The sequence below is a fragment of the Enoplosus armatus genome, chromosome 4 (assembly GCF_043641665.1).
Source record: "Enoplosus armatus isolate fEnoArm2 chromosome 4, fEnoArm2.hap1, whole genome shotgun sequence".
Taxonomy (NCBI): Eukaryota; Metazoa; Chordata; class Actinopteri; order Centrarchiformes; family Enoplosidae; genus Enoplosus; species Enoplosus armatus.
Genome location: NC_092183.1, coordinates 14,627,426 through 14,643,062, shown reverse-complemented (window position 1 = coordinate 14,643,062; position 15,637 = coordinate 14,627,426). Strand labels below are relative to the sequence as shown.

General features: G+C 41.6%; 3 protein-coding genes across 5 annotated transcripts; 2 read left to right on the top strand and 1 right to left on the bottom strand.

Annotated features, from left to right (window-relative positions):
* Positions 1–1,708: 1,708 nt before the first annotated feature.
* Positions 1,709–5,261, top strand: aldh3b4 (aldehyde dehydrogenase 3 family, member B4). 2 transcript variants are annotated; one of them, XM_070903936.1, is made up of 10 exons: positions 1,709–1,761; positions 2,447–2,642; positions 2,777–2,887; positions 3,187–3,307; positions 3,402–3,487; positions 3,956–4,037; positions 4,113–4,502; positions 4,601–4,767; positions 4,866–4,965; positions 5,062–5,261. In XM_070903936.1, the coding sequence occupies exons 1-10, from the start codon at positions 1,709–1,711 to the stop codon at positions 5,259–5,261; spliced, it is 1,506 nt and encodes a 501-aa protein (XP_070760037.1). The 2 variants fall into 2 exon arrangements, with proteins under 2 accessions (XP_070760037.1, XP_070760036.1); XM_070903935.1 differs by lacking the exon at positions 1,709–1,761 and adding an exon at positions 2,306–2,367.
* Positions 5,262–5,685: 424 nt separating this feature from the next.
* mmab (metabolism of cobalamin associated B) lies at positions 5,686–7,443 on the bottom strand. Its single transcript, XM_070904740.1, has 9 exons — positions 7,340–7,443; positions 6,999–7,057; positions 6,803–6,896; positions 6,650–6,707; positions 6,484–6,556; positions 6,291–6,388; positions 6,135–6,199; positions 5,967–6,026; positions 5,686–5,884 (listed from the first exon to the last, which is right to left on the bottom strand). The coding sequence occupies exons 1-9, from the start codon at positions 7,441–7,443 to the stop codon at positions 5,800–5,802; spliced, it is 696 nt and encodes a 231-aa protein (XP_070760841.1). The 3' UTR covers positions 5,686–5,799.
* Positions 7,444–7,964: 521 nt separating this feature from the next.
* Positions 7,965–14,769, top strand: mvk (mevalonate kinase). 2 transcript variants are annotated; one of them, XM_070904649.1, is made up of 10 exons: positions 7,965–8,043; positions 8,373–8,517; positions 8,784–8,928; positions 10,444–10,599; positions 11,175–11,278; positions 11,412–11,457; positions 11,630–11,720; positions 12,131–12,250; positions 12,597–12,750; positions 13,701–14,769. In XM_070904649.1, exons 1-10 carry the CDS (start codon positions 7,966–7,968, stop codon positions 13,850–13,852), a joined length of 1,191 nt encoding a protein of 396 aa, XP_070760750.1. In that variant the 5' UTR covers position 7,965; the 3' UTR covers positions 13,853–14,769. The 2 variants fall into 2 exon arrangements, with proteins under 2 accessions (XP_070760750.1, XP_070760749.1); XM_070904648.1 differs by having other exon boundaries at positions 8,373–8,520.
* Positions 14,770–15,637: the final 868 nt, after the last annotated feature.

The window sequence follows — 15,637 nt, the reverse complement described above, 5'->3', positions numbered from 1 at the left end:
TAGTCTTTGTATTTAATACTAGTAAAAAGATTTCGCACTACACCTTTGAATAACGCTGAGTGCCTCATGTAATGCCATCCCCCCTTTGCTCTCACATGTCTGACTATATTTCAACTGTAACCAATAACCACGTATGTCGGAAACAAGCCATAGAAACGGGGGCTATGTACCTGGACTTACTCTCTGCTCCTACTAACAAAACAGCGCAGAAACCCAACTACAACAACAACTACAACAACACCAACAACCGAGGAGGGTTTTACTACGATGCTCTCTGATCTCTGTGGACTTTTTAAGCCATGCGGAAAATAATTTGAGGTTTAAAAACCTCTCAACATGATGTCATGGACTGGTTCATCAACCAAATGTGACTGCTTGATTTGATGTTCCCTTGAATGGAAACGTTGCACACCTCTCTGCTGTTTGTGGCTGTTGGGAGGGGGGGGCAATGAGGGTGAACGTTACCTTATAAGCTTAAGTATTACTTTACACAGGGTTCAATTGCATCATAAAGATAAGGAAGAGACTTTGTAGTCATTTACCAGAAAGAGGACTGCAACTTTAAAAGAAAGAGTTAAAAGAAAACATCAAAACATCAAATCTTTACCAAGTTCATTATTATGCAAAAAAACATGTTTTCTGTCATGAATGAGTATAGATACTTTTGTTAATGAGTAACACAAGCTATAGAACATACTGGCTATTATTGCCATGTTTCTAACAAGTAATATCATGGCCACTAACTGATGTGAAAACAACAAAAAATGATTATAATTAAAATGCAACCATTCTATATACATGCATAAATAACTGGTTGTATTGAATTTACCTGCAGTCTGCTAATGAGATTTAAGCATTTTCAAATGTGACAATTCAGTCAGGAGGCTTCAGCTCTCCTCCTTTTAATCTATTCAAGCAAGAAGTGGAAAAACTGCGAGTGGATTCACACGACACACTACAGCGAGCGTGTGTTGGTGTGCAAGAGGGATGAAAGATACCTCACGAGCTTGTCTGTCCCGTCTGATGAGGCCTCTCATCTGTTTTAAATGATGTCAAGAGTAGGCTAGGCTTTAAATGTACCAGTGGACTCCTGATGCTGACTTTGAATATCCACTCTTTTAGTACAAACAATAATAAAAAACGATCCTGGAAACGTTCCCACCCTTCCTGTGAAAGTTTCCTTCTCTTTTTAAAGTGTCTTTGAAACTGGCTGCACAACAGTCTGGAGTGTGTTGTGAGATTCCCATAAGATATGTCTGTGTGTAAGATACACCCGTGATCATGTACACCAGTATTACATAAATCATTTACAACACAGTGAGTGTTTCCCCCTTTCATAGCTCTGGCCTCTTTAATTAGTTTATTACAAACACCTGAGGCTGGCTGGACAGTGCAGCTAGGTTTGGGGCTGAAGTGTGCTGCTGCTCCATTAAAGGCTATTAACGCGTTTGAAACAGCAACAGGAGGCTGTGGGATTGAGAATGTCTCATTACGCCACATTTTCTGGTTTTCCCGAATAACGTGCATGGCGGATTATGGTGTAAATGCGCAGGTCTGACTCATGTTCTCCGTTGTACGCGGGTCTTTGCACTGCGCGACTCCTCGCTGGAGGTGGACGGTGCTGCTGTGCGTGCTGTGAGGATTTCACCACACCAGCTGCAGCTGCCTGAGCCGTCTACCTGCCGCCACCTGAACCTGCAGAACAGCCATGAGCAGTCCGCCGAGCCCCTCTCCAGCCCGGTGGTTCAAAGCGCTGCGAAGGTAATGTTAAATGAAGACCACAAGCCGAAACGCATCACAACAAAGTTGTTCTGTATACAAGTGTTGTTGGAGTTTTGAGCTCTCCAGACTTTTCTCCCTTCCCTGCACTTTGGAAGTAGGTGAAGGAGTGTCAGAAATCCCTATTCTGCCTCCAAGGAAATGTTAAATAACAGATTCAGTTTACAGTAATGTAATTTTTTTGGCCATGAGTAATCTGAATTTGCAAAAAGAAACAAGCAAATTAAATATGGAGTCCTTTTTTCATTTTTTAAATGTAAGTTCTGTAATTTACTGGAGACAGTGAATGAGACAACTGCTGTCTTTGGTCCTCCTCTACATGATGCCTTGGAGTGGCTGGGTTAAAGATGATTAGACTCCAGCTTTGTTAGTTTAATGTGCATCACCTGATTGGCTGGAGTTGTTACGATTTTCACTATCCTCCCTGCTAGTGGGGCTTTAACTTAGCTAACTGGTGCATAGGCTTAACTACACACTAAGTCCATTCAGAAAGGCCAGCAGTGGAGGATACTTGACTGGACTCAACATGAGTGGAAAAGTAAAGGCATGCTATGCTTGTCAGAGGAACGGCCGGTTGACGTGCAGAAGGTATAGTGATAAGTTATGGATTGAGGATGTTTTTATTGCCCTGTAGTGTTAAAACTAGTGATGTGGCTGCTGTTTTCAGGACCAGGCTGGGGGAGCCGTGTTTGAAGACATACCCCCTGGAGTGTGTGGATCTGCTGAGGAGGGCTAGAGTTGCCTTTCAAGCTGGACGCGCCCTCACGGAGGGCTTCAGACTGGCCCAGCTGGAGGCTGTGGTGCGGATGCTGGAGGAACATGAGTGTGACTTTGTGGATGCTCTAGGAAGGGACCTTCATAAGGTGAGAGGGGAAGCGGTCACCTACACTGTGTTTGTTTAAAAACACGAGATCATGACAATGAGAATTGACGTAATGGTCCAAATATAATTTCTTGGCATTTTTTTGTCTTCATTTTTTTTTTTTTTTTTAACCAGCCACGGTTTGAGACCATTGTGTCAGAACTGGTTCTCATCAAGAATGAGGCACTTCATGCCCTCAACAATCTTAAGAAGTGGATGCAGCCGCAGCATGTGGAAAGAAACCTGGTGAGACTTTTGTGTTTTGTAAAGCCCCTTTTTTCTAAAAACATCTTCATAATATTATTGGGATTATTCATGACTTGCACAACCTTTTAAGAGAGAACATTCCGTCTCCCAGCTACAAAGAAATGCATTGTGCCGGGCCCTCCAAAGCAGATTAAAACTTAAGTTGCCTTGCCCTTTTTGTAAGAATGAAATGGGCTGATGTCTTTTTCTTTCTGTGAGCCAACCTGTGCACTGAAACTCTGCCCACTTTCCCTCTGTTTTACTTGTAACCTAATTTTGAGCTTGTCTGATTGACACAGTCCACCACGTTGGACGAGTGTCTGGTGGTCAGTGAGCCGCTGGGGGTGGTGTTTATCATGGGGGCCTGGTGTAGTCCTGTCCAAACGTGTCTGGTGCCGCTGGTAGGGGCCATCGCAGCAGGTGCTGAGACTCAAGAACCTCATTTAATCAGTTTAATTCTAGTGTTGTTTTACCTCACGCAGACTTACTGGTGATATTTTAATAATTTGTGTAGGAAACTGTGCAATCATCAGCCCCTCTGAGTGCACCGCTCACACAGCAGAGCTTCTTCATCGTCTCATCCCCTTCTACTTGGACAATGTGAGTGATTACAAAGCAGGGACGATGGATTGAGTAGTTTGCCAAGTTACAGTAGACCTTTCTCACAAAGGCTGACTTTTGTGTTTTTTATTTCACTCATATGGATGTAAATGCTTAGTATGTACTTTGATGGAATATGTAGACCTGGATTTTTGTTCCACTCATGTAAGCCTAATGACTCATTTGTATGAATCTACTTAAGATGACAGCTTTTGGTCTGTGCGCTTTTTAAGAGGGCATTCGTTCACAAACAGAAATGAGCAGTTTTAATGTGGAGTGAGACTTTTAAATTGGTTTGATGTGGTCAAATCTGAGAGTATGGAAACATCCACCTTTTTGTTATCCAAGACTGATTGAAAAGTTGACTCTCAAACTATGATTTTGCAGTTGTACTTGATTGACAGTAAGGATCTACAATGCAACAGTAAAAATGCAATGATCTGATCTAAAATTCTTGTTTTCCTCAAGGAATGCTACCATGTGATTCTTGCAGGCACGAGTGACTTGCCTGAAGTTGTGGAACTTAAATTTGACCATGTCTTCTTCACAGGTAAAGCCAAACTTATCTATAAAAGTAATTTTGTGATTATTTATTGAATTACTAAGGATGTCTGTCAATCCCTAGGAAACAGAGAGGAGGGAAGCAGAATTGCTCAGGCCGCAGCACGAACGCACACACCTGTCACCCTGATTTTGGGTGGCAAGAACCCGTGTTATGTGGACCAACACTGTGAGATTACCACCGCCGCCCAACGCATCGCCTGGGCACGTTTTCACAATGCTGGACAGAGCTTGGTGGCTCCTGACTACATCCTGTGCCACACGGATGTCAAAGCACGACTGGTGCAGGCCCTGAAGTGCTGCCTGATGCAGTTCTATGGCTCTGATCCCAGAGAGTCCCGCAGTTACGGCCGCATGGTCAATCTAGAGATCTTCAACCATACGAGAGACATGCTGTGGAGGTCTGGCAAGGTGGCTGTGGGTGGGCAAGTGATAGAAGCAGAGAAATATATCGGTAAGCATCCTCTATGTGGGATTCTCTGAAACAAAGCCAACTGTGTCATATGTATTACATTTAACGTTGTAAACGTATTCTTTTTTTTCTGTCTGAAGCCCCAACGATTTTGACAGAGGTAGCGGAATCAGATCCCATCGTACAACAGGACTTGTTTGGCCCAGTTCTTCCTATTCTGACTGTAAACAGTATAGATGAGGCAATTGCCTTCATTAATAAACAAGAGAAACCTCTCTGTGTGTATGCATATTCCAGCAACAGCAAGGTACATGACTCAGATTTAAGTTAAAACACTCTGTATTCTTTGTTTGAGCCCCGTGCAGTTCATAATCTGATCATGTGTTGGTCCTTCTGACAATGCAGGTCATCTCAAGGCTAATGAGTGAGACCTCTAGTGGAAGCTTTTGCTCCAATGACAGCATCCTGCAGAGTCTGATGGTGGCTCTGCCTTTTGGTGGAGTTGGTAAGTCAGTGGCATCAGAATGCAAATTATGCCAAACATAGTAGTGGAATAATATTACCTACAATAAATAAACTCTCCCAACACTTTTTGTGACAGGTTCCAGTGGAATGGGTTCCTACCATGGCCGTTACAGCTTTGACACCTTCTCTCACAGGAAATCATGCCTGCTGAGAGGAACACGGTTTGAGTGTGTAACCTATCTGCGTTATCCGCCCTATGAGGACCGCAATCTGTCTCTAATGACATGGGCCAGCACCTTGTCCCAGAAGAGCCAGGGCTGGTGCCAGATCCTGTGACTGTGTGGGAGAGTGATAACAGAGCCATGTTGGAAGAAAGCCGAGTGCCCACTAAGTCCTGAACAGTCCTGACATGCAAATATATTGTTAATGTATTAAAAATAGATAAAAACAGAACCTACTGGGGTACAGCCACATGTAACAGAGGAAGAGTAATATCTCTAGTAGTTGTTCAATCTCTGGGGCATGACAATTGTAAAACCAACAACAACAAGAGCTACTCTCCATTATTTAAAGCTTCTCTGCTGCAGTACCATAACTGTATGTCAACTCAACTAAATGTATGTGTTTGATGAAACATTATCTGTGCAAAATTAAATAACCAGGAGGTACATGAATGGTTTAAGATTTAGCCACAGTCAAGGTTATTACTGACTATATTCTCACATCATGCGAAGAAGAACGTTGCATCAAAATAAGAAAATGATTTTGGACTGCATTCATATTTATTAATATATTTACAGTAAAAATGAAAAATCTGCCAACCATCCCCCAAAACAAATTAGGCCTTTGTCTTATTCCTCATGTGAGAATCTGGTCATTCGGGTCTTTTGTAGATTTTCTCCTCATTGCCTTCTTTCATGGCTGCATATCTGGCCACTGTGAAGAGGTAGTCGCTCAATCTGTGTGAAAATGTTGAGACATTTATCGGATGTGTAATAGAGGAGCCATGTTCTTGTATTCATTTTAAAGCACTAGACTGACCTGTTCAAGAACTTGGCAACATCTGGATCTGCCTCCCCTGACCGCACAATTGGAGCAACACTATAATAAGAACAAAGATCTGTCAGGACCAACTATGTCGGAAAAGCAAAACAAAAAGGGGGTAATTTTACGCCATTCAAGGCATTCAAGGGATATGCTGCAACTGACCTGCGTTCTGCTCTCCGACACACTGTCCGAGCTAAGTGCAAAGCTGCACTGCTCTTCCCTCCAGACTGTGACACACAAAGCATAAATGTTGGTGCAACAGGAAAACCTAGACTCTCATAAGAACGCAGTGTCTTACAGATGCACAAGGTGACTTACAGGTAAAATGAAGTTGGTCAGTGGAGGGAGTTCTTCTGTAAATGTATCAATCCAGGTTTCCAGGTCTGCAATTGGCTGAGCAGTAAATTTTGTTTTCGCTTACAAAAACAACAGAAAAAAAGTAAACCCAAGAGCTCTTCAAGCACACAAGACACACTATGTTACTGCATTAGACTAGCCAGCAAATGCATACTTATGTGACTTTCTCTTGCAGATGCTCGAGGGGTGGCAATGTTGGAGCCAACGTCTTGTAAAATGCACTGTATCTGCAATGAAAAGAACTAAATACTATCAGAAATCTTATATCTGTGAAATGTCTGAAATGAAGGAAGTTAATAAATGCAACATGAAACTCAAACCTTGTCCAGCTGATATGTGAATGCGTGACCTTTGTCGAGGCAAAATTCTCTGGCCAAGCTGTAATGTACAATTCAACACGATCACTTCAGGTGAGGCAGATTATAGAACAAGTTTTAAAGTGACCTGTGACATCTGAATAGCAGAAAGTTTACCCTATAGCTGATGACAGCTCATCTGTATTTCCCAAGGCTTCAAAAATATGATCTTCCTTTGGCCTCCTTTCTCCTGTAAATGTGCTTGAGAAACCTGTTAGGGGGTACAACAAAAATCGAGTCAACTTTTGTAAGAACTATTTAGTATAACAGTGCTGTAACATGTATTGTTTTCCTAGTTAAGTTGAAAAACAACCTTTGTCTCCCGTTTTGGTGTATATTTTGGGTACCCTGTTGTCTCCTTCAGTGACATAACTGTTGAGTGAGAAAAAAGTGAAGATAATAAAATCATTTTTGACATATATTGGATTGATACCAAGAGATGTTTTGTTTTGCTTTGTGTCTTTAAAGTTTCAATTTCAAGCAATACTCCAGCTAGATACTGTGCTAAAATTGTCCTTATTTATACCAGTATCCCTATGTAGCAGCTACCTAGCTAGCACTTTTCTATATTACATGACAGTTACATGAATGACATGAACAGGAACTCAACACTTTGCCCCTTTACTTTGACAAAGAACAAGGATGTACAATTACCTTCTGGCTGAACACAATGTTTTCCTTGTCCGTAACTCGCTTATGAGCCTGCCTGTCCTTACTACACAGCGAAGGTGGGCAGGTTTGATAATAAACGATGCCATTTCAAAGCTAGGGGCTAGCAGCTAACGGTGAGCGATAGTGGGTAATGCATTTTGTCCCTCCGTAGTGTCCGTAGTTTATGGGCGTTTCGTTTTAATCGCACGATTGGTCAACTCACAGGGTGGTGGGACAGTGCGGGACAGTGATTGGACAAAAGAATATATGTTCAACTAGCTGCGGCGCTGATTGGATACTGGAAGCCAAACCTATGTTCGTCCCTCCTCCAGTGTGACGGCTGTGTTTTTAACATGGTTTAATCACGCCGCGTTGACGAGAGTATGTGCTCAGAGCATCTTCCTGTACTTTGACCAAAAAATGCTTTGCTCAACTCCTCATATTCGTCGAGTCTTCATGAAAAGCGCAGAGCTGTGTTGTCGCTTGCGTGTTGCAACTTCAGAGGATTAACAGTCGCTAAAGGTGGCTAAGCTAGCTAATCATAATACTGACAGTGACAAGTTGAACTTCAAGGCCATCTAGTTGCCGAGTTGTAGACATATTTTTGTACTCTGCAAACTGTTACAGATATGCAAGTCAAGGACTGCGTCGTGTCTGCTCCAGGGAAGGCGATCCTCCACGGAGAGCATGCTGTTGTGCACGGAAAGGTAACCTTAAAGTACAGCTAACAGAGATGATAATGAGTGTATGAGATTTCAAAGTGAAGCTGGGTACAGAAAGGATATGACACCCATTACAGGACCAACACGTTGCGTATTTACACACAGTCACTACTTTCCATTCTTTTAAGTACATCTCTGCAAGATGATTTTCCTACTGTGCTGTAAAGAAATGGAAACCAATTATTACCTGGAAGCATATAATAGACTGTGGTATGCCTTGTAAAATATACTTAAAACATACATACACACTAAATAAAATAAAACTTGTAGAAGTCTGACAATTTAATCACTTTGTGTTCTCTGCTCCATTACAGGTGGCTCTTGCTGTGAGTTTGAACCTAAGAACTTATTTACGGTTGAAGGCCACCACTACTGGCAAAGTTTGCATCAACCTCCCAAATATTGACACATTCCTCTGCTGGGATCTGGCTGAACTGAAGCAGCTTATTTCTTATTCCTGTGGTAAGGGATGATGCAGCACTAGCGACCATTACCACCTACATACACTGCAGTTTTACTGTTGCATCTGCATCATGCATCCCATAGTGCAGTACATACAGTAGAGGGACATTTTACATATCACAATATATATGTGAATTACAACATTTTGCAGTATTTCTCAATTTATATATATAATATATGTACCTACAGATCAAAGTGTGTGTTGTTTGGATATTATTTTAGAGATATTGATGGTTGCTGTGTCTTGTAACTCATGTTAACAGGCAAGCAAGTGGAGGTGAAACGTTTGGATGCTGAACTTGTGAGGAGACTGCGGGAATTTGTCGGTGTAACCAATGGGAACTTGGATACTTGCAATATGGCCACCTTAGCCTTCCTCTACATCTACCTCTCACTGTTTGGATCAGGGTGAGATAGTACTACTGTTCTTCTCAGCATTTGTTAATTTTCTTATTGCAGCTAGTTGGCTCAGATGGCCAAAAAAAATCACATTACACATTAGAGATATTTTTGATACTGTAGAAAACCAGAGACCAGGCCCAACAAATATGGTCCAATATGGTTGCATGGTAAATGTGGCTGCAGAGCTGTAGTGCCAGATGTTTCAGACATGCAGTTTCAGTCCAATCTAGGGCACGTCCTCCATCTAACAGCAATGGAAAGCAATAGCATCTGAACATTTTGCACTGCAAATTTGGCACTTTCGCCACCTGCAAGCAATGATGTTGTTGCAGCTGCATCTTTTTTTTTTATTGCTACTGATTGTGTGTGAGAGAAGTCCCAGAAAAAACATGTATTTACAAAATCTTGAAAAGCTTTGATGTTTTATAGACAGAAGCTGAATAATGTTTTTGTTAGTATCTAATGTCCTCTTGAGGATGGCATTACATAATGATGTTTAATTTCTATTAATAATTTTATTTTATCTAATAGGTGGAACAAGTGTTACATGTAAAACCTCAAAGATACACATTCATAAAATTGTGAGAGGAGTGTATAACTAGTTTTACAATGACAAAAAACCTACAGTGTGGAAAATCTGCAGCCTGCCAGATCTGAATTTGCACTGTGACCACTGCTCATGTTTACATTGAGATGTCTTTGTTGAAATGAAATGATACTGAATTGTTCAGCTCTAGTGTCAACTAAATGCTGTAAATGTAAACGAAACTGGTAGAATATAACAAAGGTCACAAGTATTTCATTACACTCACGTTTCTGCCTTACTGCTCTCATGCAGTCACACACATAACTCTTTTAAAAAATAATAATCATTGGAAAGGCCAGCTCTTTTGGAATTGCTTCTTTTGCAAAAATGTACTCGCTATCGATGAAGATGTGTTCAGGGAGTTGAGGGCCATTTTCACTGCATCTGAAAAAATCCCTTCACGTAGAAATAAAGATTGTAAAGAGAGACAGACAGGCAGGCCGGATGTTAGTTTTAGCAACTCCAGCAGCTGTGAACAGGGAGGATGCTCAGGAACATTAAAGCTGCAGGTTGTCTGGCGGTTTAATCTGCGCTGACACGGTGCTGCCGTGTCTGAGAGAGGTGATGGGTTCTGACAGGATGGCCACTAATGAGAGTCTGGCACTGGGCCACACTGCAGCCTTTAACAAGTCTGGATGTGTTTGCCCCTCGAGAGAAGAGCTGGACAATTACTTTAGAGTATTCTCCTGTCTACCCAAAAGCAGCTTCCCTGACAGACATTGACAGCAATGTCAAGCAAGTTTCTGTTGCATACAGAAGTGTATGGATTACTATTTATTACACACTCCTTATAGTTACGTACACTGTAACTGTACCAGTTAACTTTTACGGTTACATTTATCACAACCCTCTGCTGTCATCTTCTAATAACAGCAGTAAGTCATATAGTGTGTTATATACAAACATACGCTCAGTTTTTATGTTTCTTTTCTCAGTGAGCTGCCCAGTTTGACGGTGTCTGTGTGGTCGGAGCTGCCGACTGGAGCAGGACTGGGGTCAAGTGCTGCCTACTCGGTGTGTTTAGCTGCAGCTCTGCTCTGTGCAAGTGGAACCATTCCCGCTCCTCTCAAAGAGTGGGATCACACTGCCAGGTAACGATATTGGACGAAGGGAAGGTCTCTTTTATGAGCTCTGTATGCAGTTGGTGTAGAAAGAATTATTTGGCCTGATTTTACTTCTCACATGTCCCATAATGTGTAAACAGTCTTACCCAAAGGTTTTTGGTTTTAAGTTGACAGAGAATGAAAGACCTTGAATCACAGCATTATACTTCTTAAATAGGAAACTGACACTGACTATAACATGAATTATTATGATGTAAAATCTTTGATGAATGTGTCAACCTTTTTTTTAAGTTTGTTTTTCAAGAATGTTGAAACCAAATGGATGTATAATTATGTCACACAAAACAACACAAAGAGCACACACAGGAGAGCAGGAAGTCCTGACAGCTCTAGTATGTCATTTTTGAGCCCCTAGTTTGTGGTGTTTTTACGTGGGATTGCATTATGTTGTAAGGTGTTGGTGGCACCAAAATGTAATATTTTAGGTACATTCATGTCATTGTTTCTATCCTGGGTTCTTGGTAGTAACAGGGGTGTAAATTCAAGTCACGACTACTCTGTTGGGCCACAAAGTTCTCCTTTTAATTTGTCACTAATTGCAGGTGGTGTCAGGAGGACCTGGAGCGGATCAACAGCTGGGCTTTCCAAGGGGAGATGATCATCCATGGTAATCCTTCAGGAGTGGACAACGCTGTAGGAACATGGGGTGAGGCCTGATATGATCTGGTACAGTACATATGGTGTTATACCCTCCCTATATCCCTTAATGGGATTCTACCACCACTGTTATTATCATTTGATGATTATCTATTTAATGATTTTGATTTCCCTCTATGCAGGTGGCATGCTGAGATTCTTAGCCGGGAAGATAATACCACTGAGCAGGTATTGACATGGATTAACAATTATTTAATTTGGTTTCATATAAAAAGAGTACACACAGAATTAATACAATCCTAGTGTATTTTTGTTTTGTCTCACTGAAAACAAATATTGTTCTGAGTAAAATTATTGCATCACTATAATAACGTCTCTGTTCTGTCTGCTTTACTTCCAGGGTGCCGCTATTAAGAATCCTCCTCACTAACACCAAAGTACCACGTAGCACCAAGGTACTTGTTGCCAGGGTGAAGGACAAGATTAACAAGGTACTAAATGGTTTCTTCCTCCCCCGTGTGTTACTTGCCGACACTGTAATTAATATAATAGGCGGTGCTTTTGCATGGCAGATACTCCAGAGCCTGGCGTTGAGTGCCTTCATAAAATATTGAAATTAAACTCTTAGCCAGCACCCCTGTGTGCTGTTGCCTTGGTGACACCAGCAGGTGTGCAGATTTCTGCCTCATACATAGATAGGCCTGAATGGTGTTGTGGCAGTGTTGTGATCAGGCTGAAGCACAACCAAAGTCAAACCTGCCATTTTACAATCTGTATTTGTACACAGACTATAAAACAGTTCTTAAGGTATGCACAAAAACACTTGTTGTTTTACACATAATCTGCAGTAACGACTTGAAATGCTGCGCTCGTGTGATGTTTTTGTTTTCCTCTCTTATAGTTTCCCTCTATCATGACCCCAGTGCTGGACTCGGTTGATGCCATTTCCTGCACTTGTGAGAAAGTCCTCTCAGAGATGACCAGTGAGCCCATCACAGGGGAGCACTACAATATTCTAGAGGTACAAAATATTAGGAGATTGTGTAAAGCATCTTGCATTATGAACGTGACGTTGAGACGTTACTGCGGTGAAATGGAATTTCACTTTTTTTATTTTTGCGTAAAATGTCCTAAAGAGCTCACCTCCTTGGGGCACCTGACTGTGTGGCAGCCCCATCAATCTAACATCACTGCCTGCGTATTTCAGGTCTATGTGTATGTTAAAAATAATAAATTACTGAATTACCTTCAAGGGGGATTAATAAAAGTAATTAATCTTCTTCTTCTTCTTCGTCTTCACATCCACATGACTCCTTCTCTGCCAATAGCAACAAGTGTTAACAACAACTGTGTCATATCCTTTATAGGAGCTCATTGACATTAACCAGCACCATCTGAATGTGATGGGTGTGGGACACCCTGACCTGGACACACTGTGCCGGGTCACATTGGCCAAAGGGCTCCACAGCAAGCTAACCGGTGCAGGGGGAGGAGGCTGCGGCATCACCCTTCTGAGACCAGGTACTGTAGGCCAATTGTTCTACTGTGGATGTCATTTTAAATGTTTGTATAAAGGGTAAAGTCAAAAGTTTGTGGGTTTTTTTTTTTTTTCTTACCATAATAGGGTTAACATCAAATCACTTATATACAAGACAATCAAGGCAATGACCTAATTCAACACAGGTGGTCAGCAGACCTCGCCCAAAAGGGGTGTAAACACTCAGATAGCCAAGTGAGCCAAAATGAAAGGTCTGAAACAGAGGCCCAGGCTTACTATCGCTCATCCTACAATGGATTTGTCTTTTAATGAATTCAATATGATGAAGGAAGTTTGATGAGCCAAACTGTCAAGACTCCTGCTGACAACAAACGTTGTGTTTTCCTCAAACGCTGCCTCGCTCTTCCTCTGTGAAGCAACGATTTTAGTGGCAGGAAATGATGAGAAGGCTTTGGTGTGCGGGTACTACAGTGCAATTGGTTATAAGGAAGCATTGTATCATCCTCTCTTTAACAAAACAAACAAGCAGAGAACCTGCGCGTTCAGTCTTTGTTTGTGCCTGCAGCCTGTAGCATGCTGAATTTTAACAAGTTCAAAATCCTCTAAATAGATTTCCAAATGCTCTCTTTATTTGTTTTCTTAGCAACCGTTTCTGTCTGTATCTGTCTTCAGCTCTAGTATCTGTCTTTTGTCATGGATCACACGATTGCAGAGTCTACATCTTCTACATCTATGATTATTGACTTGAGTGACAAGGTTTTTGTGTGGCTCCAGTGTTGTCCTGTTGCTGTTATTAACAGTGACTTTAGAGGTTCACCCCTGAAAGCACTGTAGCCCATTTAGTCGTATACACTAAATATCAGTCTTTACATTCGACAACAGCTGTCCCACTATGTTGTAATACATTTTTTCTTTTTATGTATAACTATAACCCACGTTGACATGACTTTATTATGACTTGTGTATTTTGTAGAAACAGACTCCTGCGTTGTCCAGGCTACAGTGCAGGACTTGAGAGACTGCGGCTTTGACTGCTGGGAAACGAGTATTGGCGGGCCGGGTGTCCAGCAGCACTCTCCTCTCTCTGTTAAGGAGGAAGTTCTGGAGGTTCTGAACCGTTACTGAGACCCACCTGTGACTGTGGCTGAACAAGACGACAGACTGGCTGTTTTGTCTTTTTTTGCTGTTGTCACCTCAAAACCTGAGGTGTGCTCAACTAATGAAGTGAGCTGAGAGGACCGGGGAAAATCTCACACCGAGCAGAGCTGGACAGATCTTCCTCAAGTGTTAATTATAGAAACTATAGAAACTAACAACAAGGCAACTGCGTCCCTTACTAATTACTGATATTCATTTTGAACTGTGGGAAAATGAAGTGGATTAAATTTTTTGGTGAAGCACCCCCTGGAGTGTTTGCTCGTCAAACACACTCAAAGGTACAATTGTATGTACTGAGCGCTTTGTCCACTAGATGGGATCAGAGTTGCACAAATGCTTTTAATGAAACAGGATTTATGGTAAGAGGCTCTGATAAATTGATTAATGTGTAAGTGTAACACTGACGGAATTAATTTATAGTTTCATCCAAATGTTTAAAGCGGTAGGGCCAACGTGTCTTCATGGATTAGATGCTCGTCAGTCATTAATTGCTAACTCTTGGCGTTGTATCATGCAATGTTCTTGGATAACAGCGGGAATGAAAGTGGACATTTTTAGAATTCATTTTTACAGAAAATGTTAATGGAGGAAAAGTTTGATCAATGAAACTGAAAATGAAATGTTTTCTTTAGTCTTCACAGTTGGACAAAGAGGTTTATCAAAGTGACTGTGCTTTAATAGTTCTCTGCATCATGAACAATGCTGGTGAGAATATGTCTGAGCAAGCTGAGACCAGGAAAAGATAATGTCATAAATATACTCTGAGGACCATTTGCATATAATGTAAAACGTCGCACTCATAAATTATTATTATAAAGACAGATGTATGCTGCTTTGATGCTGCAGTGCTCTTTTATTGTGCTCTACTTTTAGCATAAAAGTGTTTAAATGCAAAATTATGCTGAAACCAAAGACTTTTCTGTGATTTATTCATTTTAAATCTTTGAAAGAATAATATAAAATATCTGTTACGGTTTGGTGAAAATATTATTTCATGCCATGCCATGCGCTGTTCATTTCCTCAGTTGTAGTCTAACTGGCTGTGTTGTTCTGCTAATAGAGGATGGGGAGAGGAGGACAGCAGGAGTGTGTGGCCTCTCTGGAGCCTCTGGATTAGCGCCACTATAATGTGAATCAACAACAACCAGCGTCCTTCTGTGAGTCACACATTTGTGCTGACACATATGCACACACACACACACCAGCTTTCCCAAATTCTCCTCCACCTAATTGCTCATCCTCCCTAAGCATTGCAAAATATTCTGCGCATGCCGCAGATACAGAAGACGGATCTGTTTAGAATATCCCTGATTTGGAGAAAAGGTCATTGTGGGATTCAGTTGAGTCTGAATATCCATTTCATTTTCTATTTTTTAAATGTCATGAAGATTGAGGAGTATGAATTTGGCAGTGTACGTGAATAAGCAACATTTGTCACCCTCCCTCCTTTTCCGCCTGGCCCCCTCTGTCCTCTTGAATTGTGTCATCTTTATGTCAGGGCAGCCCCCCGTCAGTACGCCGCACAGTTGCCCCTAACCCCTGCTGGAATTTAATTACCACTGCGCTTTTCAATTGAAATGGCATTGACGAGGGGGGACAAGAGGGAGACAACAGAGCCTGTTTCATTTGAAGCCCCTCTCTTTCTTTTCTGTCTCATTCTCTCTCACTCCTTTTACCCCTGCAAGGCACAGATGGTATTTTTTTTATCAATGTCAGCGCCTGCTTCTTTCTGCTCTGATGAATAGAATCTAA